Here is a 27,368-nt window from a genome sequence, read left to right as displayed (position 1 = left end):
TTTTGCAGAATAATTAGGAAAAAAATCTATTGTATAAATCAATCGTAACACAATTTCATTACTTTTAGATTTTCCAGTGCCAAGTACAATAATTTATACTATACCTTTGCTTTTCCTTCCAGTGCTCCAGTTCCAGCATAGATTTTGCTTATTGAATCACCACACATTGACCACATGGAACGAAAGACTTCCTGAAATCTAGTGATCATCTGTTGCTTCTCAGCTAGCCCTAGAATTTCTAACTGCTTGTGAAGCATCTGTTGGGAAGAAGAATGTGGGCAGGCATAAACAGTCAAAATGCATTTTTAAAATCAATTTAAATTAAACATTTAACATGATTTATTATTGCAGACTATTTTAGTTTCCTAAGCAGCTATCCGAGATTGTACAGTACTGTGCAAAAGTTTATAATATATAAACTTAAGCACTCTAGCTGTATATACGAGGGGTGATTGATAAGTTCGTGGCCTGAGGTAGAAAGAGTCAACTTTAGAAAACCTAGCACATTTATTTTTCAACACAGTCCCCTCCTACACACTTAGTCCAGCGGTCATGCAGCATATGGATCTTGGACCTCCAGGAAGTGCCCAGCAGGGATGATTGATAAGTTCGAGGCCTAAGGTAGAAGGAGATAAGTTATACAGCTCTCGTTACATGCATGTGCAGTTCAACTCTTTGCGTGATTATGCAGAGAGTTTGAGGTTAATAACTCATCAGGGGTGATTGATAAGTTCGTGGCTTAAGGTAGAAGGAGATGAGTTATTAATTTCAAACTTTCTGCATAATCACTCAGAGTTCAACTGCACGTGCATGTAACAAGAGCCGTATAACTCATCTCCTTCTACCTTAGGCCACGAACTTATCAATCACCCTTGCTGTGGGCACTTTCTGGAGGTCCAAGATCCGTATGCTCCACGACCGCAGGACTAAGTGTATAGGGGGGGACTATGTTGAAAAATAAATGTGCTAGGTTTTCTAAAATTGACTCCTTCTACCTTAGGCCACGAACTTATCAATCGCCCCTCGTACTTGCCTAAGACCTTTGCACAGTATTGTATTTGTCAATGTGGAGCGGAGAGCGTCTTTGTAAATCTGGAGGAGCGAAAGATGTCGCGAATGGCGAAGGTAAAGCTCCATGGAGGGGGTGTGAAACAGGCGGCAGAGAAGGAGTACCGGGGTGGAGGGGGGTGGTGGCGTGGGTATAGACACACCCAGCCCTGAGTCACCAGGCAAGGTTATTTGATTCCAAACAATTGGTTTATTGATCATTACAGAATGTCTCTCTGGTGCTTCCTGCCCACTCCCCACTCCTTTCCCCTTTTTCCAACCATGATTCCCCTCTCCCTGCCCCCTTCTCACTCTCAGTCCACAACAGAGATCCATATCAGAATCTGGTTTATCACTCGCATGACACGAAATTTGTTTTGTTTTGCGGCAGCAGTACAGTGCGATAGATAAAATTATTACAGTACTGTGCAAAGGTCTTTGGTACATACATACAGCTAGGGTGCCTAAGACTTTTGCACAGTGCTGTACAATGGTTGTCATTACAAATACAGTACAAGTATTTACTTCTTCCCTGCATTTCATGATCATAAAACATTACGCTTCATGTTCATAAAACTGTGCAGGATCTAAAAAATTATTAACTTTTATCATGAATACCAGTATTTTCATTGCAATTCCAGACTCACATCAGGTAATAGAACCATAGAACCATAGAAACTACAGCACAGAAACAGGCCCTTTGGCCCTTCTTGGCTGTGCCGAACCATTTTCTGCCTAGTCTCACTGACCTGCACACAGACCATATCCCTCCATACACCTCCCATCCATGTATCTGTCCATTTATTCTTTGATGTTAAAAAAGAACCCGCATTTACCACCTCGTCTGGCAGCTCATTCCATACTACCACCACTCTGTGTGAAGAAGCCCCCCCTAATGTTCCCTTTAAACTTTTCCCCCCTCACCCTTAACCCATGTCCTCTGGTTTTTTTCTCCCCTTGCCTCAGTGGAAAAAGCCTGCTTGCATTCACTCTATCCATACTCATCATAATTTTATATACCTCTATCAAATCTCCCCTCATTCTTCTACGCTCCAGGGAATAAAGTCCTAACCTATTCAACCTTTCTCTGTAACTGAGTTTCTCAAGTCCCAGCAACATCCTTGTAAACCTTCTCTGCACTCTTTCAACCTTATTTATATCCTTCCTGTAATTTGGTGACCAAAACTGAACACAATACTCCAGATTCGGCCTCACCAATGCCTTATACAACCTCATCGTAACATTCCAGCTCTTATACTCAATACTTCGATTCATAAAGGCCAATGTACCAAAAGCTCTCTTTACGACCCTATCTACCTGTGACGACACTTTTAGGGAATTTTGTATCTGTTCCACTGCACTCCTCAGTGCCTTACCATTAACCCTGTATGTTCTACGTTGGTTTGTCCTTCCAATCTGCAATACCTCACACTTGTCAGTATTAAACTCCATCTGCCATTTTTCCAGCTGGTCCAAGTCCCTCTGCAGGCTCTGAAAACCTTCCTCACTGTCTACTACATCTCCAATCTTTGTATCATCAGCAAACTTGCTGATCCAATTTACCACATTATCATCCAGATCATTGATATAGATGACAAATAACAATGGACCCAGCACTGATCCCTGTGGCACACCACTAGTCACAGTCCTCCACTCAGAGAAGCAATTCTCTACCACCACTCTCTGGCTTCTTCCATCGAGCCAATGTCTAATCCAATTTACCACCTCTCCATGTATACATAGCGACTGAATTTTCCTAACTAACCTCCCATGCGGGACTTTGTCAAAGGCCTTACTGAAGTCCATGTAGACAATATCCGCTGCCTTCCCTTCATCCACTTTCCTGGTAACCTCCTCGAAAAACTCCAATAGGTTGGTCAAACATGACCTACCACGCACAAAGCCATGTTGACTCTCCCTAATAAGCCCCTGTCTATCCAAATGCTTGTAGATTCTGTCTCTTAGTACTCCCTCCAATAACTTACCTACTACTGACGTTAAACTCACCGGCCTATAATTTCCCGGATTACTTTTCAATCCTTTTTTAAACAACGGAACAACACGAGCCACTCTCCAATCCTCCGGCACTTCACCCGTAGACAGCGACATTTTAAATATTTCTGCCAGGGCCCCCGCAATTTCAACACTAGTCTCCTTCAAGGTCCGAGGGAACACTCTGTCAGGTCCCGGGGATTTATCCACTTTAATTTTCCTCAAGACAGCAAGCACCTCCTCCTTTTCAATCTGTACAGTTTCCATGGTCTCACTACTTGATTCCCTCAATTCCATAGATTTCATGCCAGCTTCCTTAGTAAATACAGACGCAAAAAACCTATTTAAGATCTCCCCCATTTCCTTTGGTTCCGCACAAAGCCGACCATTCCGATCTTCAAGAGGACCAATTTTATCCCTTACAATCCTTTTGCTCTTAATATACTTGTAAAAGCTCTTTGGATTATCCTTCACTTTGACTGCCAAGGCAACCTCATGTCTTCTTTTTGCCCTCCTGATTTCTTTCTTATTTTCTTGCACTTCTTATACTCCTCAAGCACCTGATTTACCCCCTGTTCCCTATACATTTCATACAACTCCCTCTTCTTCTTTATCAGAGTTGCAATATCCCTTGAGAACCAAGGTTTCTTATTCCTATTCAATTTGTCTTTAATCCTGACAGGAACATACAAACTCTGCACTCTCAAAATTTCCCCTTTGAAGGCTTCCCACCTACCAATCACATCTTTGCCAGAGAACAACCTGTCCCAATCCACGCTTTTTAGATCCTTTCTCATTTCTTCAAATTTGGCCTTCTCCCAGTTCAGAACCTCAACCCTAGGACCAGATCTATCCTTGTCCATGATCAAATTGAAACTAATGGTGTTATGATCACTGGAACCAAAGTGCTCCCCTACACAGACTTCTGTCACTTGCCCTAATTCGTTTCCTAACAGGAGATCCAATATTGCATCCCCTCTAGTTGGTCCCTCTATATACTGATTTAGAAAACTTTCCTGAACACATTTTACAAACTCTAAACCATCTAGACCCTTAACAGTATGGGAGTCCCAATCAATGTATGGAAAATTAAAATCCCCTACCACCACAACTTTATGTTTCCTGCAGTTGCCTGCTATCTCTCTGCAGATTTGCTCTTCCAAGTCTCGTTGACTATTGGGTGGTCTGTAATACAATCCCACTAATGTGGCCATACCTTTCCTGTTTCTCAGCTCCACCCATAAGGACTCAGTAGACAAGCCCTCTAATCTGTCCTGCCTGAGCACTGCTGTAATATTTTCCCTAACAAGCAATGCTACTCCCCCACCTTTCATTCCTCTGCCTCGATCACATCTGAAACATCGGAACCCTGGAATATTAAGCTGCCAGTCCTGCCCCTCCTGTAGCCAAGTTTCACTAATTGCTACAGCATCATAATTCCACGTGTCAATCCACGCCCTCAACCCATCCGCCTTCCCCGCAATACTCCTAGCATTGAAATATATACACCTCAGAAGATTTTTACCACCACTCACAACCTTTCTATCAGCGGATTTGCTTAAACTTTCAATATCATTTATTTTCACCCCAGCCACACTGTCAGCTCTGGCACTCTTGGTTCCCATCCCCCTGCAAATCTAGTTTAAAGCCTCCCCAATAGCACTAACAAACCTCCCTGAAAGGATATTGGTCCCCCTGTAGTTCAAGTGTAACCCGTCTCTCTTGTACAGGTCCCACCTGCCCCAGAAGAGGTCCCAATGATCCTGAAATCTGAAACCCTGACCCCTACACCAGTTCCTCAGCCACTTGTTCCTCCTCCTGAGCATCCTATTCCTTCCCTCACTGGCACCTAGCACAGGTAGCAATCCTGAGATTACCACCCTTGATTTGGGCCATGCAAATATCCAATAATAAAATCTGTAGCAGGTTAGATTCTGTGCTATTGGTTATAGACTCAACCACAAAATACTGGGTTTTGCCAAATAATTACATAATTTATTTATTCACAAGGCCTAAATTTATTATACACCACAAACTGGGACTCTGAACTGAGTGGTTTACTAGCCCATTTCAGAGAATATTTAAGAAATAACCACAATGATTTCAGGTACAGTAAACACAAAATAATCTGCAGATGCTGGGGTCAAAGCAACACTCACAACATGCTCCTTGGTATGAACATAGAATTCTCCAACTTCCGGTAATTCCCTCCCCCTCCCTTCCCCTATCCCTATGTCACTCTGCCCCCTCCCCCAGCTACCTACCACCTCCCTCTCGGTTCCACCTCCTTCTACTACCCATTGTGTTTTCCCCTATTCTTTCTTCACCTTTCCTGCCAATCACCTCCCTGCCTCCCTTCCCCCACCCCTTTATCTTTCCCCTTACTGGTTTTAACATAGAAATATAGAATAGTACAGCACAGTACAGGCCCTTCGGCCCACAATGTTGTGCCGACCCTCAAACCCTGCCTCCCATATAAGCCCCCACCTTAAATTCCTCCATATACCTGTGTAGTAGTCTCTAAACTTCACAAGTGTATCTGCCTCCACCACTGACTCAGGCAGTGCATTCCACGCACCAACCACTCTCTGAGTAAAAAAACTTCCTCTAATATCCCCCTTGAACTTCCCACCCCTTACCTTAAAGCCATGTCCTCTTGTATTGAGCAGTGGTGCCCTGGGGAAGAGGCGCTGGCTATCCACTCTATCTATTCCTCTTATAATCTTGTACATCTCTATCATGTCTCCTCTCATCCTCCTTCTCTCCAAAGAGTAAAGCCCTAGCTCCCTGAATCTCTGATCATAATGCATACTATCTAAACTAGGCAGCATCCTGGTAAATCTCCTCTGTACCCTTTCCAATGCTTCCACATCCTTCCTATAGTAAGGTGACCAGAACTGGACACAGTACTCCAAGTGTGGCCTAACCAGAGTTTTATAGAGCTGCATCATTACATCGCGACTCTTAAATTCTATCCCTCGACTTATGAAAGTTAACACCCCATAAGCTTTCTTAACTACCCTATCCACCTGTGAGGCAACTTTCAGGGATCTGTGGACATGCACCCTGAGATCCCTCTGCTCCTCCACACTACCAAGTATCCTGCCATTTACTTTGTACTCTGCCTTGGAGTTTGTCCTTCCAAAGTGTACCACCTCACACTTCTCCAGGTTGAACTCCATCTGCCACTTCTCAGCCCACCTCTGCATTCTATCAATGTCTCTCTGCAATCTTTGACAATCCTCTACACTATCTACAACACCACCAACCTTTGTGTCGTCTGCAAACTTGCCAACCCACCCCTCTACCCCCAAATCCAGGTCGTTAATAAAAATCACGAAAAGTAGAGGTCCCAGAACAGATCCTTGTGGGACACCACGAGTCACAATCCTCCAATCTGAATGTACTCCCTCCACCACCACCCTCTGCCTTCTACAGGCAAGCCAATTCTAAATCCACCTGGCCAAACTTCCCTGGATCCCATGCCTTCTAACTTTCTGAATAAGCCTACCATGTGGAACCTTGTCAAATGCCTTACTAAAATCCATATAGATCACATCCACTGCACTACCCTCATCTATATGCCTGGTCACCTCCTCAAAGAACTCTATCAGGCTTGTTAGACACGATCTGCCCTTCGCAAAGCCATGCTGACTGTCCCTGATCAGACCATGATTCTCTAAATGCCCATAGCTCCTATCTCTAAGAATCTTTTCCAACAGCTTTCCCACCACAGACGTAAGGCTCACTGGTCTATAATTACCCGGACTATCCCTACTACCTTTTTTGAACAAGGGGACAACATTCACCTCCCTCCAATCCTCCGGTACCATTCCCGTGGACAACGAGGACATAAAGATCCTAGACAGAGGCTTAGCAATCTCTTCTCTCGCCTCATGGAGCAGCCCGGGGAAGATTCCATCAGGCCCCGGGGACTTATCTGTCCTAATGTAATATAACAACTCCAACACCTTCTCTCCCTTAATATCAACATGCTCCAGAACATCAACCTCACTCATATTGTCCTCACCATCATCAAGTTCCCTCTCATTGGTGAATACCGAAGAGAAGTATTCATTGAGGACCTCGCTCACTTCCACAGCCTCCAGGCACATCTTCCCACCTTTATCTCTAATCGGTCCTACCTTCACTCCTGTCATCCTTTTTTTCTTCACATAATTGAAGAATGCCTTGGGGTTTTCCTTTACCCTACTCGCCAAGGCCTTCTCATGCCCCCTTCTTGCTCTTCTCAGCCCCTTCTTAAGCTCCTTTCTTGCTTCCTAAACCTCATGTATGCTGCCTCCTTCCACCTGACTAGATTTTCCACCTCACTTGTCACCCATGGTTCCTTCACCCTACCATTCTTTATCTTCCTCACCTGGACAAATTTATCCCTAACATCCCGCAAGAGATCTCTAAACATCGACCACATGTCCACAGTACATCTCCCTGCAAAAACATCATCCCAATTCACACCCGCAAGTTCTAGCCTTATAGCCTCATAATTTGCCTTTTCCCAATTAAAAATTTTCCTGTCCTCTCTGATTCTATCCTTTTACATGATAATGCTGAAGGCCAGGGAGCAGTGGTCACTGTCCCCCAGATGCTCACCCACTGAGAGATCTGTGACCTGACCCGGTTCATTACCTAGTACTAGATCTAGTATGGCATTCCCCCTGGTCGGCCTGTCCACATACTGTGACAGGAATCCGTCCTGGACACACTTAACAAATTCTGCCCCATCTAAACCCTTGGAACTAATCAGGTGCCAATCAATATTAGGGAAGTTAAAGTCACCCATGATAGCAACCCTGTTATTTTTGCACCTTTCCAAAATCTGCCTCCCAATCTGCTCCACTGTATCTCTGCTGCTACCAGGGGGCCTATAGAATACCCACAATAGAGTTTCACCTGGAACCTACCAGCCTTCTCCTTCCCACCCTCCCCCCACCTTCTTTATAGGTCCTCTGCCCCTTCCCCCTACAGTCCTGACGAAGGGTTCCGGCCCGAAACGTCAACCGATCTTTTCCACGAATGCTGCCCGACCTGCTGAGTTCCTCCATGTGAGGTACAGAATACTCTACAAATTCTCCACCTAGCAGTTAACTGTTTCTGCTGCAATAGCATCCTGGGTCTGAAGTGAAGCATTTAGTGACAGAAACTAAGAAAACTTGTAGTTATACTTATTTAATGGAATATATTAGAAGAAAAAGCAACCACAACTTGAAACATACCTCCAATCCAAAGAAAGCTTGCACACTGTTTGTTCTGTCTAGGCAATCAAGACAATTGGTTCTGATAGCACCACTCTGGCACCTGTGGGAAAACATCTTATGCTCAAATTAAATTGGTTTAATATCCCTTTCAGAAATACTAACTCAAACTTCAATGGTAAAATGAGCTCACCTCTGAACACCACGGGAATCACAATAAAAAAAGTCACATTCTTCCAGAAATGTCTCTAGTTTGGGTTTCAGCACAGTTATAAGTCTGTCTGTCTTTCCACCCTTTACCTGCTGGTGGTAGTCAAAATTCACCATTGGAACATCTGCAGCATGTTCCGATGCCTTCAAATGACTCTAGCAAAAAAATAAATTAAAGTTTGTAGAATGGTGCACACTTTTTATTTAACATCAGAAGAGAAGAAAACCAAAACATAGGAAGGTGTTTAATACTAACCGAGGTCATCCAAAAGCAGAAGATATTTCTTCATCTCCAGCCCTTTATCTTTCCACCTACCTGGCTTCATCCATCACCTTCCTGCTAGTCCTCCTTCCCCTCCCCCCACTTCTTTATTCTGGCATCTTCCACCTTCCTTTCCAGTCCTGAAGAAGGATCCCAGCCCAAGACGTCAACTGTTTATTCATTTCCATAGATGCTGCCTGACCTGCTGAGTTCCTCTAGCATTTTGTGTGGGTTACTATCAAAGATAAATCCTTTTCATTTCCTGTCCTCTCAAAACAAATTATTTTCCTAGACGCACAATGCATTTCAGCTAATTAGTTCAAATCTCCTATAAACCTATACATTAATCACCAGGTTAACATAATCACCAGGTTAACACAATAAGTAGCCCAACTACATTCTCACTTAATGTCCAAATAGATTGACATTATGTGAGTAGTAAAAAAAACCTCCGGCAAAAGTTGCCAAATAAGCCATATAGATTTGTCTGGAACTGCACCTCAAAATAGACAACCGTACCCAAACAGAGTAATTGCATTTCATCTGCACCAACATCCATGGAAAATCACAAAGTGTGTGAAAGGGACCACTCGTTTGTTTTTGCTGCTTCTTCATTCCTGTCTGAGCTGAATATATATCACAAGGTGTTCGGACACAGGCAGGTTTTTCACAAAGACACAAAGATTTTTTTCCTGACTTTTGTTTATATTACAGAGATTTGGTAACTCAACAGAAGCCAATCAAAGATCCTACTAATCAAAATAGATCAAGTATTCCTTGCCAATCAAATGACACAATGGAACCGTAAACACTGTTTATAATTTATTGCAAGAAACTTTGGGAAACCAGAAAGATTTCAGGAGAGAATTAAATAAATGTGTTCAACAGGCTTGAGAGCAGGTCAAATTTTTCCTTGAAATACACATATTTAAGGTCACCATTTAAAATGAAGGTATTTAAGGAAGCAGCATAAATGTTTTCAAATTTCATTTGAAGATTCTGAACTGAGATACCAAAGAACATTTAATTTCCTGAAAATTGGAGCATTGAGAAACTTATTTTTACATCAAGTTTAGTCACTTACCTGGAATGCTTTACTAAGCATGTGCTCTCCTTCTTTCATTCCTAGTAAATTGATTATAGTTTGCTTCCCATATAGCTTTTTCAGTGTTCTAAAATGTCTGTAAAAATTTAGTAGGTATATTTTGGGAAATGGAGATCTGAAAGACTAATAATCAATACACATTCTAAAGCAAGCAATTGTTTTTGAAAAACATTAATTGTTACTATTGCTCAACTGATAGTAGTAATTACTGCTAAATGCAACTTCAATACCTGTCAAAAGCTGGTGCATTGGCTTCAAACCCCCTGGACATCCGAACACGATGGGACCCAACCTAAAGCACACAGCACGAATGATAGTTAATAAATATTCAATGGAAATTGCTGAAAGAAAGTTGATTAGCAAAAAAAAATGTGCGAATTAAATAAATGTTAAGTTGAATACATTTTTATCCAAATAAAAGAAAAATGACAGTAAAAATATTTACGTCTTTTGAAATCTGGCTATCGAATAACCAACGTATTTTTGGTACACTATTACTTTAACTTCAATCTTGATATTTTTTAACAGGCCATAATTGGGTTTAAATTCTAGTGGTCACTGCAGTAATTAAGCGATGCTAGCAGTAAACACAGGTCACTTCAAAGCAAATCACATTTAGCAACATTCAATGTTAATATTACAACTATTTACCAAAACACGATGGTTTTAAATATTCACTTCTACAAACAATGATGTACACATCTATGGCAATGGATGATCTCTGCTGGAGCAGTAGCGAGGATATTATGATCAGATAATGTCCATGGGTTAGAGATGGGAGAAAGGGAAACCTCGCAAAATACACATTCATCATTGAGATTAAGCTATAATGTTTACTAAAGTCAGGCATGTTGTCAGCATTCAAAGATAAAGCTCATCCAAGAGACACTGACAAAGGGTCCAGAAAAACAAAGAGAAACAAGAAGAAATAAACTAAAACAATAATCAACATTTTTCTCTAAAAATGTAGAAAGAATGGCAAGATACTAAGTCATACTAGTGAAACTCATTACTTGGAATTAATTACATCCATTTTTTCTACAGTAGTAGAATGTCTATTAGTAAACACATCCTTTGACATAATAATGGCCTCTTACTGTAACATTAAATTTAAATCAGGTAGTATCAAAAACCATTAGATAGGAATGAAAGCAAATATGTTGATACAAGTCATAACCCAGTACTGGCAGAAAACCAAAATGTCCTCTGAATTCATAGCAGAAAAATGTAGACTACAAATGTGAATTATAATGAAATTTTAAAAGGCCAACCTGAAGGCCCGGTTGCTCCCAGAACAAAGGAATGGAACCACGGATTTGAATAAAAGAAGACACACAATCATCCAAGAATATCACCTTTGGAAAATAAAAGTAAAGCATTACTGATTGGAGTTAAGCTAAAAACACCAATGATGACTTTTTCATCATTTGTACAGAGCCTCTTAAAATAAACATTTCATGACAAACAAAAAAAGGCACAGATAAATGTATATATAATTAACAGAAAATGCTGGAAGTTCTCAATTAAGCCACATACACATAACATATGCAGAAAAGTTTGCTTCAATTGGTGACCTTTCAGTTTTAATGAAGGATCACTGACATTGAATATTTTGTTCCTTTCAGATGTTAGCTGAGCTATTGTGTATTCCGGGGATTTTTAAAAGAAATCTCCAACATGTTCATTACACCAATAGATGAAAATATTCAATTTATGGTTAAATCTGATATTGCCTTCCCTGTTATATGCTTATTATTACTTGTATTACAATACCAGGAACAGTGGAAAAAAGGGAGATGAGGGAAATGGAATACAGATCAAATTGGCTGAGGGGGGGGGGGTGTGCAGGTTCTTATAAACCAACCCTGACAATTTCAGAAACTACATCCCTGTAACCAAATCCTCCAGGATTGGGAAATAAAGAGGCACTGAAGAAGGTGCAAAAAAAAATTCTTAAGCATGACTCTAGAACAGAGCTTTAAGGAAAGGATGAACAGGTTGTTAGTCACTTTACAATAAAGTGAATGCAACGATTGTCTCAACAGAAGCCTTTAAAATTGTGAAGCAATTTGATCATGTGGATAAGAAACAAAATTTCCATTTTTGAAAGAAATTTAGTGTTGTGGCCATAAAGCAATAAGACGTTCCTTGTCCAACAAAGAATCAGAGAAATGTATTTATTCAGGGAATGCTTAATTGATAGATTTGACCTTAAGGCAATCTACAAACCCAGATGAGTAATAGGAGATTCAGTAAAATAGTGCTGAGCTAATCAAAATTACAGGAGTTTCTGCAGGTGTTGCAAATCCAGAGCAACGCACACAAAATGCTGGGGGAACTCAGCAAGTCAGGACCTGCTGAATTCCTCCAGCATTTTGTATGTGTTGCACTGAACTAATTAACTCTGATTTCCTTCTATGCCCCTTGATTCTCTCAACACACAAAATCTATCAGTGTAGTTATATACTATTCAATAGGCTCAGCAAAATGGCAAAGTCCAAAGGATTACAGCTTACTCAAATGAAGGAATTTTACTTCTTCTCCATGCCATCTCATTGTCTATGATATTCTATACTAGCCCCAAGTTCACTGAAGAATTTTATACATTTTAATATACAGTAAAGCTTCAGAATGCGCAGGACATTGATAGATGTTCATCCTAATCACACAACAACCTTTTAATTCACTTTGATTTTTAGAAATGACTTTGCAGGACAACAATTTTTCCAGTGAATCCACTGAGTTAAAGGAAGCAAAGAAATCAGCTTCTTAAAGGGAATTGTGATACATCATCCACAAAGCCAAACACTGAACCATTCAGATTTCTGAATAATAGGACAGGTATATTATATTGAATGTAAACCTATTTTATTTACTCTCTCCTCATAGAAGGACCTTCTCACTCCCTAAATCAGTCTGGTAATGGATTAGGTGAAGAAGGGCAGATGGAGTCTTGTGTGGAGAATCAACACTAGCATAGGCAGGTTGCAGGCTGCACTGAGTAACCTTTTTCTGCTAATGCTAATACGTTTAAAATGCTAATATATTTTTAGCAAAGTAATCCAGAGCAGAACATTACATGAGGAAAAGAAATCCCCACTTCCTGCAGTTTAGTTTAAGATCATAAGCGGCAAGGATTTGCTTAAAGAGTTTGTACATCTTGGAGGTGTAGCATGGGTTTCCCAGTAACCGCGTGGGTTTCCTTTGGGTACTCCAGTTCCCTCCCACAGTCCAAAGGCATACTGGTTGGTAGGTTAATTGGTCATTATAAATTGTCCCGTGATTAGGCTAGGGTTAAATTGGGGAATTGCTGGGCATCGCGTATCGAAGGGCCAGAACGGCCTACTCTGTGCTGTATGTCAATAAATAAATAAAAGTTTATCATATTTGTAATGTTATGGGGAGGGGAGGAGGGAAGTTCTAATGACCAGCTCAACATCTGCAAATTATTAATTTGAGATCTCACCACAAACTTAATCTCGGTGAATGGTTGTGATATATTCTAAAACAGTACAGCTCTGAAAACACAGAGCAAGATCTGATCACCTTTAGTCACAACTGTTATACAGTTTACAATCATGTTCATAAATCAGATTATTTTTATACATTTGTATCTTTATAGTTTTACAAATTCTTTATTTTTTCTGTGAAAATGATGGGTTATTTTGTCTACCACGAAATAGCACACTACACCTCAAACAAGGACCATCAAAAGAAAGGAACACCTCAATAAGTATTGTACCTGTTCTGTTTCAACAAAGTTAGCTACTTGTCCGTCATCATTAGTTCCCCGCACGTTAAATCTTGTTCCAGCTCTTTCACAGCTGAGACGTGAAATTAAACAAGCTTTCGCTTGTTTGTGAGCAGCATAGATGGTCCTAATTTCCACTCCTCCACACATAAGTCTCAATACCCATTCATCACAATTCACATCATAATGCTTCAAGTGCAAATGCAATGCCTGGTTCCTAAAGGATATAAAAGACGAATTTATGAAGATAATTTTTTTTTGATTAGGTGTGATAATTCTAGAGCAAAATATTAGAAGCGCATTTAGTTCTAAAAATGCATCTTAGAACTAATGGGATAAAGAGTATAGTGCAACACATATCTTTCCATGGGTTTCTTGTTACTTAAAATTTACATCATTCTAACTTTGCCTGGAAATCATACTGTGAAAATCAAAGGTTTTAAACACAAAGGATAAATTAGCAAATGCAAATATATCTTGCATTTTTATATAATAAAATACATTTAAGTTTTACAGTTATTTGAAAGGACATGGACCAAGTATTATAGATCACTGGCTTTCAAACAGAGTTCTACAGATTACTTTCAAAGGGTCCAGGAAAGCTGACTTTGCAAGAAACTAGGCTAAATCAGCAACTTAAATGTTATCATAGTTTGGATTAAGATAAATGGCATGACACCCAATTAAAAATAAATACATTACGGTTTGAAATATTTCAATGTACTGCTTTGTTTAACCTATCTCAACATTTTTCCAAGCAAATATTTGTACCAAAGGTAGAAAGTATAGTTGAAGTCAAGCTCTGTCTTTTAGATTTGTGATAAAGGAGGGTGCAGGACAATGGATGGGAGCTGGAATAAGACAACTTCTACTCTGCTATAATATTTTTTTTCCTTTGCAGTCCACTATCTTCATAAATTGACTGTATCAGTTAGCAGGCTGGCAAGTGGATGAGAAAATAAATTCTCAGAGTATTTTCAAGTCCTGGGACTAACGGGCTTAGAAGACAGAGAATCGGGAAGGATGGAGTCTTGTTTCACTAAAGACAAACCAGGTCCGATAATTGTGGTTGGAAATGCAGTAAATGGAAGACATTGATGGTGATTTTTGGTGGAGGACAAGGAGGAATACATTTCAAACCCATTAAATTGTACACAAATGATAAAACAAATGATAGTTTTGGCAAAGCAAGGAATGATTCTCCAGACTTGTACCTGACCTTTGTTCCCAGTTAACAAGAATTTGGAAGTAATCATTAACTTATTCTACTGTTCCTTTCTCAGCTGCCACTAACAGCCATGCTTTATTTCACTACTATGCAGTTGGGTGGTAAAGCCTGTGCTTGGCATGTTTGAAGCTCTGGGTTCCATTACCTCCAATCATGGTGCTGAAAGTTATTTTAAAAAGGCCTCCTTGGGTATAGAGTCATTCAGCAAGGTATTATTTATCACAATAGCAATCTCAAGGTCCCTTTACATACATAATTTTTTCAGCTCTAAAATTTTGTTAAACAGCTCTAATTTAAAAAGGTTAAAATTTACTAAGAACGCAATCTTTATTATGATGTTATGCTGCTTTAGTTTTATAGAACAACACAACAGCCAACTCACCAAAAGAAACGATTATCCGTTGTATGTTCTTGCATTCTACGATGAGCATTCAAGCTCAAGTCCAGACTAACACCACCGGAGGACCAAGCAAAGTAGAAGCTTCCAGAATTCAACACTTTTCGTACTTCAGAGATGCGTTCCTCATCCAAAGGCTCGTTTCGAAGAGAAATGAACTCAGTAGAAGTGACTCTGAAGACTTCAGAGTCTTGTATCTTTCCCACTGACATACAGCCAGTTACCAGCACAAGGTAATGCAACATATTGTCATCTACGAAAAAGAGACGCATGACTGTATACAAGAAAATAGTTGCATCTGAAAACTTCATTGGCCGTACACAACTCAAGTCAAGCCAGTTGGAATTTTTTCAAATTAAATCATCAAACATTCCAGATGATAGATAAAAGCAGAACAGCTTACCTAAGACTCAATAATATTTGTTAAAGACTAAGTGTCATTGCAGCAATATTGAAACTACCTATAACTAAATTTCTATTCACAATCACAGTTACTTACTAAGATTCAACCAAGTCATTTAGGCTACTTACCTAGATTCAACCTCAAAACACCCAAAAGGCCATAAGCATCAAGGAGCTTGGCATACATGCTTTTGATAGACTCCTTCTCAGCTGATGCTGTAGGAAGCAAAACAAAGTTCCAAGTCAGAGAGCAAGAAACTGCCAACGTAGTTTTCAGATCATTGTCATTAAAAATAAAAATAATCTTTGCCCATATTGGTTCCTAAGCAATTAACATTAGAGACAAAATGATCAAAAAAACTAATTAAAACAAATGATACTACAAGGATTAGAAAGGCAAGAAGTTCAAGAGGAAACAAATGGGAGTGTGGCAGAAAAGCCACATCAGAAGTGTGCAAAGTTCTAAGTAAAAATTTTATCAAAGTACATACATGCACCATATACAACCCTGATATTCATTTTCTTGTGGGAATTCATAGTAAATGCTAAGAAACATAATAGAATCAATGAAAAAGCACACACAGAAACCAATAAACAACCAATGTGCAAAAGACAACAAACTATGCAAAGACAAAAAGAAAATTAATAAATAATCAATAAGTATCGAAAACAAGAGTTGTAGAGTCAATAAAAGTGAATCCACAGGTTGTGGAACCAGTTCAGTGTTGGGGTGAGAGCGTGATAGTTGAGGAGTAATAACTGTTCCTGAACCTAGTGGTAGTATGGAACTTAAGGTTCCTGTACCCCCTTCCCGGTACAGCAGCAATTAGAGAGCATGTCCTGACAGTAGGGGTCCTCAATGATATTGCTGCTTTCCTGTGACAGCATTCCTTGTAAATGTGCTCAGTAGTGGGGAGGGCTTTACCTGTGATGGACTGGGATGTATCCACTACTTTTTGTAGATTTTTCCCCGTTCAAGGACATTAGTGTCTCTACACCAGGCTGTGATGCAACTAGTAAGCATACTTGCCACCACACATCTATAGAAGTTTGTCAAAGTTTTAGATGACATGCCAAATCTGCATAAACTCCTAAAAAAGTAGAGGTGCTGCCATACCTTCTTTGTAATGGGAGTTACATGCTGGACCCAGGACAGATGGTCTGAAATATGATACACTAAAAATGGGTAAAACAAAATGGAATTGAGTGCTCCCTGACACAAGAAATTCAATTTAGAACATTTTGGCGCTTTGCAGGATGGATAAGAAGACATGAACTGAGAAATCAAATCTGAAAGATGAAAAAAAAATTAAAGGTGTAGTTAGTGAAAATCAACTAACGTTGTGGATGTGGAAATATGTGCTCCAAATATAATTCACCGTAGCTCCATGTCAAACATGGCTATATTATAACAGATGATCTGGATAACCTTAGTATGTAGCTGGTTAGAGATATCATCTCAGTAGCAAACAGGTTATAAAATTCTATTGTTATTACATACCTAACAGAAATTCTGACATTTGTCTCAGGCAGCCAGATAAACACGTTGCTTGGCACTGAGTTAAGGATAGGTAACACATTATCAGTATAAATAAAGAAGCTTTTATGAATGAAAAAATTATATCAATACAGTATGTAATTTTTTCATTCATCACAAATCAAAAGATTGAAAGGACATCCCAAAAGGATAAAAAAGGCAAAATAATTTTAGTATCTTTTTGATCAAAGACATGCTGGATTTTTAGTATCAGATTTAGCATTAGTGCTAAACAACATCTTTTAGACAAAGACTTGAGCACATAATCCAAACTGAAACATCACTAGAGTATGTTAGTAGAACTAAATTGGAAATACCATTTTATGATTGAAATGACAGTGAGGCTCTATCTGAATCAAAAAAGAAAAGACACAGGATACGAACTGAAAAATAAGTAAGTGTTCTCTGTGTTTCTTTAACCCTCAATCAAATTCAAAACAAAATTTGATCATTTGTAGCACTGGTCAATTCTAAGTCCATACTACATATTTTCTGGATACCATTTACTTATATGGCAATAACACTATATTTTAATAGTATTTAAATAACTTCAGACCATTTTCAAGCACACACATTATTTTTCTTTAATTTTCAGTGTTTGGAAAATTTCGGGCAAGAAGTTGACTGATGTTCAGAAGTCAATATTCATAGATAAAACGCATTAAATCAAGCCTACCAAGCAAATCCTACCAGAGTTTCAAACTACCAAAATTCCTAGGAGTTAAAATCCCAGTCCAACCATGTAGACACCACAGCCAAGAAAGGCCTTCAATCTACATCATTATGATCCTGCACATAATGTCTACCTGCACCGCACTTTCTCTCTAGCTGTTACACTTTATTCTGCATTGTTTTTGTTTTACCTTATACTATCCTCATAGTGAATTGATCTGTATAAACAGTACGCAAATCAAGTTTTTCACTGTACCTTGGAACATGTGACAGCAATAAACCAATTCCAAGAAAACTCTCTAATGCCTCAATTTCCTCAGTTTCTCTGCATTACCTTGTGTGACACTGAGCTGCTGATTTCCTCACAAGTAACCTGTCTAAAGGATAGAGGCAAAGAAGGAAAGAGTTTAGACTATGACTACGGCAAATAATCTTGGACAGAAAAAAAGTTAAGGTGTCATTCCATCACACTGTTTACAGAGGAAAAAACTGCAACACACAATTAGGCCTTCATATAGTGTATGATAGCAGGAAATCCACTTGATGCATTTACAAATGCAGCATAAACAGTCTAGAAATGAAATGCATTATTGTTAGCAGTTATTTGCTTATAATAAAGAGTAAGCAGGATTCTATAATACTTGCCTAATGGAGCTAAGACTAAGCAGAGAAGTGGAGTTTCAAATATAAAAAGGCTCACTCATCTGAATTCTAATTGCTTGTACAATCTCAGAGATCATATTGACAACAGTGAGAAACAGAGACAGGAGTACACAGCTGGGCCCCATACCTTCACTACCATTCAATAACATAACAGCTGACGTTTTACCTCAGTACCACTTTCCTGCATTAACCTCATATCCCTTGATTCCCTAGTCTTGGTCATACTGACTGAATGAGCCTCCACAGCTTTTTTGACCAGAGAATTCATAAAATTCACTGCTTTCTGGGTGAAGAAAGTTCTTCTTCTCTCCACCCTGAATAGTCAATTTTGTTCAACCAAGCCTAGAGAAACAGAATCGGTTTTATTATCACCGGCATGTGTCGTGAAATTTGTTAACTTAGCAGCAGCAGTTCCATGCAATACAAGATAATATAGAAAGAATAAATAAATTACAGTAAGTATAATACATAAATTGAATAGCTAAAAAAGTGCAAAAACAAATAAAATAGTTTTTTTTTAAATATTTGAGGTAGTGCTCATGGGTTCAGTGTCTATTTTAGGAATAGTATGGCAAAGGGGAAGAAGCTGTTCCTGAATCACTGAGTGTATGCCTTCAGGATTCTGTACTTCCTTCCTGACTTTAACAATGAGAAGAGGGCATGCCCTGGGTGATGGGGGTCCTTATAATGGACGTTGACTTTCTGAGGCATGGCTCTTTGAAAACGTCTTGGGTACTATGGAGGCTAATACCCAAGATGAAGCTGACTAATTTTACAACTTTCTGTAGCTTCTTTCAGTCCTGTGCAGTAGCCTCCCCATACCAGACAGTGATGCTGCTTGTCAGAATGCTCTCCACCGTACGTCTATTGAAGTTTTCGGGTGTTTTAGTTGACAAACCAATTCTCTTCAAACTCCAAATGAAATATAGCTGCTGTCTTGCCTTCTTTATAGACATGTTGAGAACAGGTTAGGTCCTCAGAGATCTTGACAACCAGGAACCTGAAACAGCTCACTCTCTCCACTTCTGATCCCTCTACGAGGATTGGTTTGTGTTTCCTCATCTTACCCTTCCAGAAGTCCACAGTCAGCCCTTTCGTTTTACTGTTATTGAAGGCAAAAGACTGTTGCTACAACACCACTCAACTAGCTGGTATATAGATACATAGAAAACCTACAGCACAATACAGGCCCTTCGGCCCACAGAGTTGTGCCGAACATGTCCCTACCTTACTAGGCTTACCTATAGCCCTCAATTTTACTAAGCTCCATGTACCTACCTAGAAGTCTCTTAAAAGACCTTATTGTATCCGCCTCCACCACCGTTGCCAGCAGCCCATTCCATGCACTCACCACTGAGTAAAAAGCTTACCCCTGACATCTCCTCTGTACCTACTCCCCTGCACATTAAACCTGTGTTCTCTTGTGGCAACCATTTCAGCCCTGGCAAAAAACTTCTGACTATCCACATGATCAATGCCTCTCATCATCTTATATGCTTCTATCAGGTCACCTCTCACCCTCCATCGCTCCAAGGAGAAAAGGCCGAGTTCACTCAACCTATTCTCATAAGGCATGCTCCCCAATCCAGGCAACATCCTTGTTAAGTCTCCTCTGCATCCTTTCTATGGTTTCTACATCCTTCCTGTAGTGAGGCAACCAGAACTGAGCACAGTACTCCAAGTGGGGTCTGACCAGGGTCCTATATAGCTGCAACATTACCTCTCGGCTCCTAAATTCAATTCCACGATTGATGAAGGCCAATACACCGTACACCTTCTTAACCACAGAGTCAACATGCGCAGCTGTTTTGAGTGTCCTATGGATTCAGACCCCAAGATCCCTCTGTTCCTCCACACTGCCAAGAGTCTTACCATTAATACTATTTTCTGCCATCATATTTGACCTACCAAAATGAACCACTTCACGCTTATCTGGGTTGAATTCCACCTGCCACTTCTCAGCCCAGTTTTATATCCTATCAATGTCCTGCTGTAACCTCTGACAGCCCTCCACACTATCCACAACACCTCCAACCTTCGTGTCATCGGCAAACTTACTACCCATCCCTCCACTTCCTCATCCAGGTCATTTATAAAAATCATGAAGAGTAAGGGTCTCAGAACAGATCCTTGAGGCATTCCACTGGTGACCGACATCCATGCAGAATATGACCCGTCTACAACCACTCTTTGCCTTCCGTGGGCAAGCCAGTTCTGGATCCACAAAGCAATGTCCCCTTGGATCCCATGCCTCCTTACTTTCTCTATAAACCTTGCATGGGGTACCTTATCAAATGCTGAAATCCATATCTCGCTCTATGCCCTCTCATCACCACCTGAGATTCTACCAACAATGATTATATCATCAGCAAATTTGTAGATGGTATTTGAGCTATACCTAGCCACACAGTCATGGGTATATACAGAGTAGAGCAGTGGGCTGAGCACACACCACTGAGGTGCACCAGTGTTGATTGTCATCAAGAAGGAGATATTATCACCAATCTGCACAGATTGTGGTCTTCCAGTTAGAAAGTCGAGGAACGAATTGCAGAAGGAGGTTCAGAGGCCCAGGTTCTGTAACTTTTCAATCAGGATTGTGGGAATGATGGTGTTAAACACTGAGCTATAGTCAACGAACAGCATCCTGACATAGGTGTTGTCCAGATGATCTAAGACCATGTGAAGAACCAATGAGATTGTGTCTGCCATAGACCTATTGTAGTGATAGGCAAATTGCAATCAAGTAAATGACTTGAGACAGAGTTAATCCAAGAAATGTGTATACAAATATCAAAGCTATGGAGCGCTCCAAAGCCAAAAATGATGGGTACCCTAAAGCAGGGTTCAAACAGCCAAGGTGGCTAAGACGTGAAGGCTAATACAATATCTGTAAAAGATTTGCCTACATATGGGAAAAATTGTGAGCATGCAGATTAGATTACCATTTTTACAAATAGGGCACAGTAAAAAGGACATCAACACAAAATGCCATACAGAGGCAAGGTCAGAATTAGGGTATCAAATAAATACAATATAACTTCTGTCCATATGATCTATTTTATGAGAACATAATATATTGGTTGGTGCATGTGCAATCAGTGACATTTTGATTGACTTTGAAGCAACAGGAAAGACATATTCCTGAGGCAAGCTGTCATATACATGGGTTATGACCAAAGGAAAAACGGCTGGAGTCGCTTAGCACTTTAGTTCAAGGGTGCTGATTAGGTGCATTAAAAAATCAAACTTACAAAAATTAGTGAAAATAATGAAAAGAAAACTGCCAATATTTACAAAAAGTTATCTACCAAAAAACACAACAGTAGCTCCATACTTTGTCGATATGAACTCCTGGCAGCCTCGATCTCTCTCACTGAGGGCAATGAGCTTTTTATTTGGCACTAGCACATACTGTACCATCTTTAGTTACCAAAGATAACTTTAAACTGCACAAGATTTAGAATATGATGCACCACACAATATCGTTACAATCATATTACAAAATAAACAAAGTATCTACCTTAAATACAGTATGTATACAAACAACATATACACACTTACACATCCCCATTACTAAAGAAATAGAATATTCCAATGGCAGGAAAGGCACCATAAGGCCGAGTGCATCAGGTCGGTTTAGGACCCATTATGAGAATATACCGAGGAAGACATTGAAGTGCGTACACTCAGCACAGTAATAGCAGAATGACAAGGCAACGTTTGTGTGTGTGTAAATGACTATGTGTTAGGAGTACACTTACCAAGTGCTCTCCATCACACAACCCATCAAAATCAAATAAGCACTGTAAAAACAAATAAAATGTGTTATCAAAGTACAACAGCAATACAATTGATGCCATGGGATGGGAGAAGTAAAGGTGATTCTCTGAAGGTGGAAACCCAAAATTTTCTAGTATGGAGTTATTGTAGTATACCAAGAAATGTCACAGCTATACTTTTAAATACTTTAGAGCACTATAGTTCATCAATAGCATGGGTAAGTCACACCATGGGAGCAGCATCAATAGATTTCAATGCAAGCAATCATCTCAACCTGGCAACTCACTGATGACTATACAAAAACTGAACACCAAGCAGTAAAAGCAGAAGTGCAACATTTTGCAAGAAGGCAGCCAAAAGAAGACAAACAAATCACTTTAGACTGTAACACCATAAGGTACAAGAGCAAAATTAAACCATTTGGCCCATCGAGTCTGCTCCGCCATTCAATCATGGCTGATTCTTTTTTCCCCTCCTTAACCTCACTCCCCAGCCTTCTCCCCATAACCTTTGATGCCATTGTCTATCAAGGACCTATCAATATCCATCTTAAATATGCTAAATGACCTGTCCTCCACAGCTGCCTGTGATAACAACTTCCACCCTCTGGATAAAGAAATTTCTCCATGTTTTAAATGGACGCCACACTATCCTGAGGCTATGCCCTCTTGTCCTAGACTCCCCCACCACGGGAAACATCCTTTCCACATCCACTCTGTCTAAGCCGTTCAACATTCGAAAGGTTTCAATGAGATCCCCCTTCATCCTTCTAAACTCTAGTGAATACAGCTCCAGAGCCATCAAACATTCCTCACGTGATAACCCTTTCATTCCCAGAATCATCCTTCTGAACATCCTCTGAACCCTCTCTGATGCCAGCACATCATTTCTTAGATGAGGAGCCCAAAACCGTTCACAATACTCAAGATCACACCTCATCTGTGCCTTATAAAGTCTTGGCATCACATCCCTGCTCTTATATTCTAGACTTCTTCAAATAAATGATAATATTGCATTTGCTTTCCTCACCACTGACTCAACCTGCAAATTAACCTTTAGGATGTTTTGCACAAGGACTCCCAAGTCCACTCCATAACCGCATCCTTAACAATTGACTCCAACATCTTCCCAGCCACTGAGGTCAGGCTAACTGGTCTATAATTTCCTTTCTGCTCCCTCCCTCCCTCCTTTCTTAAAGAGTGGAGTGACATTTGTAATTCTCCATATTAGTTTAAAACCTCCCAACAGCTCTAACAAACTGGCTTGTGAAAATATTGGTCCCCATCAGGTTCAGGTGCAATCCATCCCTTTTATATAGGTCATACCTCTGCCAGAAGAGATCCCATTGATCCAAGAACTTGAAGCCCTGCCCCCTGCCCCAGCTTCTCAGCCACACATTTCTCTGACAAATCATCCTGTTCTTACCCTCTCTGGCATGTGGCACAGGTAGCAATCCAGAAATTACTACCCCGTAAGACCTGCTTCTCAGGTTCCTGCGTAGCTCTCTAAATTCGCTCTTCAGGACCTCGTAGCATTTCCTTCCTATGCACCAAATAAGTACAAAAACATCTGACTGCTTCCCTCTTCCCCTCAAAAACACCGTGGACATGATCCGAGATGTCCCTAACCCTGGCACCTGGAAGGCAACATACCATCTGGGTGTCCCGTCCACGTCCACAGAATCTCCTGTCTTTTTCTCTGACTATTGAGTCCCCATAGAGGGATAAGAAGTGGAGACAGTGAGCAGCTTCAAGTTCCTGGGTGTCAAGATCTCTGAGGATCTAACCTGGTCCCAACATATTGATGTAGTCATTAAGAAGGCAAGACAGCGGCTATACTTTATTAGGAGCTTGAAGAGATCTGGCATGTCAACAAATACACTCAAAAACTTCTACAGTTGTACCGTGGAGAGCATTCTGACAGGCTGCATCACTGTCTGGTGGGGGGGGGGGGGGCCACTGCACAGGACCGAAAGAAACTGCAGAAGGCTGTAAATCTAGTCAGCTCCATCTTGGGCACTAGCCTTCAAAGTGCCCAGGACATCTTTAGGGAGTGGTGTCTCAGAAAGGCAGCATCCATTATTAAGGACCTCCAGCACCCAGGGCAGCCCTTTTCTCACTGTTACCATCAGGTAGGCGGTACAGAAGCCCGAAGGCACACACTCAGCGATTCAGGACCAGCTTCTTCCCCTCTGCCATCCGATTCCTGAATTATCATTGAAGCTTTGGACACTACCTCACTTTTTTTAATATACAGTATTTCTGTTTTTGCACATTTTTAAAAATCTATGCAATACATGTAATTGATTTACTTGTTTATTTATTGTTTTATTTTATTTATTATTTTTTTCTCTCTGCTACATTATGTATTGCATTGAACTGCTCCTGTTAAGTTTACAAATTTCACGTCATATGCCAGTGATAATACACCTGATTCTGATCACTAACGCTCCCCCTTTCTCCCTCTTTCCCCTTCTCTTTAACAGAGACCTAACACCACTGAGAGATACAGAGAGAGTTAGGGAAAAGCCCACATCAAACTGATGACAGACATGGCAGAAGTTAGTGACGTGCACGCACCAGAATTGTGGGGCAAGGAAACTTTTGATTATATTAAACAGGAACATGCAATAGTCAATTGGAATAGACTGGGGACAAAGGGACTTCAGGCAAATTGGAGGCTTTTAAAAGTTATATTGAGAGTTCAAGATCTACATGCTCCTGTTACAGTGAAGGGCAAGCCTGGTAGGAGTAGGAAAACTGATGATAATGGATAATGAGGCTCTGATCAGATACAGGCAGCTGCAATCCAGTGGATCATAGGAGGATTTTGGGTTTGCTGGTGTATAGTTTGCTGGCAGGAGGAGAAGATGGCAGCACGCCGCACGTGCGCCGCTCTCCGGTGAAAATGACATTGTATCCGTTAAATAGGGGCCGTGGACAATTCTGATTTTATGAAGAATGGACGTGAAAGCACAGAGGAACATCTGGAGAAATTTCTGAAATGCCCGTTCGCTGCTGTCGTTACTGTGTGATCGTGAATCTTTCGGCGGGTAGGCCTCAAAATCCTCGGCCTTGCCTGTTTTTGGCGACCAAGAAGGAGGTCGAATCATTCGGACAGAGATGGCGCTCAGTACTCAGTGTCAGACAGCTGATCAGAGCCCAAAGTTTTTGGATGACTCAGAGTCGGATTGTGGTCGGCATGGCAGGGAGAGTTTTTCTTCTTTCTCCCGTCTGCGTGAGATGTGGGACATTTGAGAAACTTTGAACTTTACTGTGCTCATGGACTTCTTCATCATGTTACGGTATTGCTACACTGTCTGTAACTATATGTTATAATTATGTGGTTTTGTCAGTTTTTTCAGTCTTGGTTTGTCCTGTGTTTTGTGATATCACACCGGAGGAAATAATGTATCATTTCTTAATGCATGCATTACTAATTGACAATAAGAGAGGTCTACGTGTCTTCATAATCATATCATACTCAGAAAGGAACTCAGAAGGGCAAAAGCGGACAGCATGAGAGCTTTAGTCTCTCCTTAATCTTCTCTGCCAGAGATTTAAATATATTAAGGGGGAAAAAAGACCAAAGACCAAAGATGTCATCTGGAGCCAATGAGATGGGAGAGATCCTCAATAATTTCTCCTCTGTTTTTTAACCATGGATAAGGACAATGAAGACTTCTGACCTTGAGAGAGTTATTGGGGAGGTCTTAGGATAGTCTGCATTATAAAGGAGGAAGTATTGAATGTCTTAAAACATTTGGAAGTAGGTAAATCTCCAGGGCCTGATTATGTACGTCCATGAACCCTGTGGGAAGTTAGAGAAGAAATATTCACAGAGAGGATAGCGGGTATATGGAAATAAGCTGTCAAAGGAAGTGGTAGACGAGGGTAAAATTACAATGTTTAAAGGACATTTGGACAGGTGTATTGATAAGGAAAGGTTTAGAGCAGTATTTTTTATGCCATAGACCAACACCATTAAGCAAATGGTTCATGGATCCCAGGTTGGGAACCTCTAGTTTAGAGGGACAAGGGCCAAATTGAGGCAGGTGAGACTAGCTCAGGAAAACATCTTGGTCAGCAGGACTTTGGGCTGAAGGAGCTATTTCCATGCTGTGTAACTCCTAAGACTTTATTTTGCTCAAAAATTGCACACTGATAGTTGAGTAGCCATTTATAATTTTGACTCCACATCTGTTCAATAAAATGATGAGAAGATTTGACAGAACATATCATCCACTTAGCAAGTCGCTAAGTCATGAGAGGGCAGAACTGAAGGAGAGAAGAATTTATTTTACTCCTCCGTACGGTTATCAGTACAGGTTTCCCCCGCCATCTGAAGGTAGAGCGTTCCTATGAAACGGTTCATAAGCTGGAATGTCGTAAAGCAAAGAAGCATTTACCATTTATTTATATGGGAAAATTTTGTGAGCGTTGCAGACCCAAAAAGTAACCTACCAAATCATGCCAAATAACACATAAAACCTAAAATAACAGTAACGTATAGCAAAAGCAGGAATGATATGATAAATACACAGCCTATATAAAGTAGAAATACTTTTCCACAATCATTTAGCAAAAATCTCACGCAAGTGCTCTCGGCAGGAACACGGCGCAAGCGCTATCGGCAAAAACACTCTCTCCAGTAACCTTTAAGCTGTGAAGCTGTCAAATCGTATCAAATAACACGTAAGAATACACAGCCTATATAAAGTAGAAATAATGTATGTACAGTATAGTATCATTTACGGGAATCAAGAAGTCAGCGCCGAGCACACTGACGATGGAGTGTTAGGCTGAGTTGTCGGAGGTTGGGGTGGTGCAGTGGTCCCCAACCTCCAGGCAGCGAACTGATACCGATCTGCGGAGAATGCAGGAGTACAGCGGTAGCCGGGAGGCACACAGCACATCTTTAAGAAAAAAGCCGAAATAAACAAGCTAATTAATTAGGTGTTGCCCAGCATGTAAATGTCGGCCCAGACCAGAGGCGATTGCATCGAAAATTGCAGCGAAAATCTCACGCAGTTGCTTCACGTTCAGTTCCTGGACAACTTCACTTTCCATCCGTTCACTACTGCATTCGGTTTCGATTGTTATCCTT

At 40.4% G+C, this 27,368-nt stretch overlaps 1 protein-coding gene across 7 annotated transcripts in view; it reads right to left on the bottom strand.

Moving 5' to 3' along the window:
- Positions 1-27,368, bottom strand: part of synj1 (synaptojanin 1) — a 119,051-nt gene that overhangs the window by 82,011 nt on the left and 9,672 nt on the right. For all 7 annotated transcript variants that reach the window (XM_072260082.1, XM_072260080.1, XM_072260078.1 and 4 more), the window contains exons 3-11: positions 15,737-15,823; positions 15,191-15,458; positions 13,572-13,797; positions 11,101-11,184; positions 10,060-10,121; positions 9,809-9,905; positions 8,446-8,618; positions 8,274-8,355; positions 105-257 (exon numbers count right to left, since the gene is read on the bottom strand). In XM_072260082.1, the coding sequence (XP_072116183.1) occupies positions 105-257; positions 8,274-8,355; positions 8,446-8,618; positions 9,809-9,905; positions 10,060-10,121; positions 11,101-11,184; positions 13,572-13,797; positions 15,191-15,458; positions 15,737-15,823 (1,232 nt within the window). The remainder of the gene's footprint in view (positions 1-104; positions 258-8,273; positions 8,356-8,445; positions 8,619-9,808; positions 9,906-10,059; positions 10,122-11,100; positions 11,185-13,571; positions 13,798-15,190; positions 15,459-15,736; positions 15,824-27,368) is intronic.

The sequence above is a fragment of the Mobula birostris genome, chromosome 6 (assembly GCF_030028105.1).
Source record: "Mobula birostris isolate sMobBir1 chromosome 6, sMobBir1.hap1, whole genome shotgun sequence".
NCBI classification, from domain to species: domain Eukaryota; kingdom Metazoa; phylum Chordata; class Chondrichthyes; order Myliobatiformes; family Myliobatidae; genus Mobula; species Mobula birostris.
The sequence above is the reverse complement of the archived record's forward strand: the minus strand, read 5'-3'. Positions and strand labels throughout refer to the sequence as shown.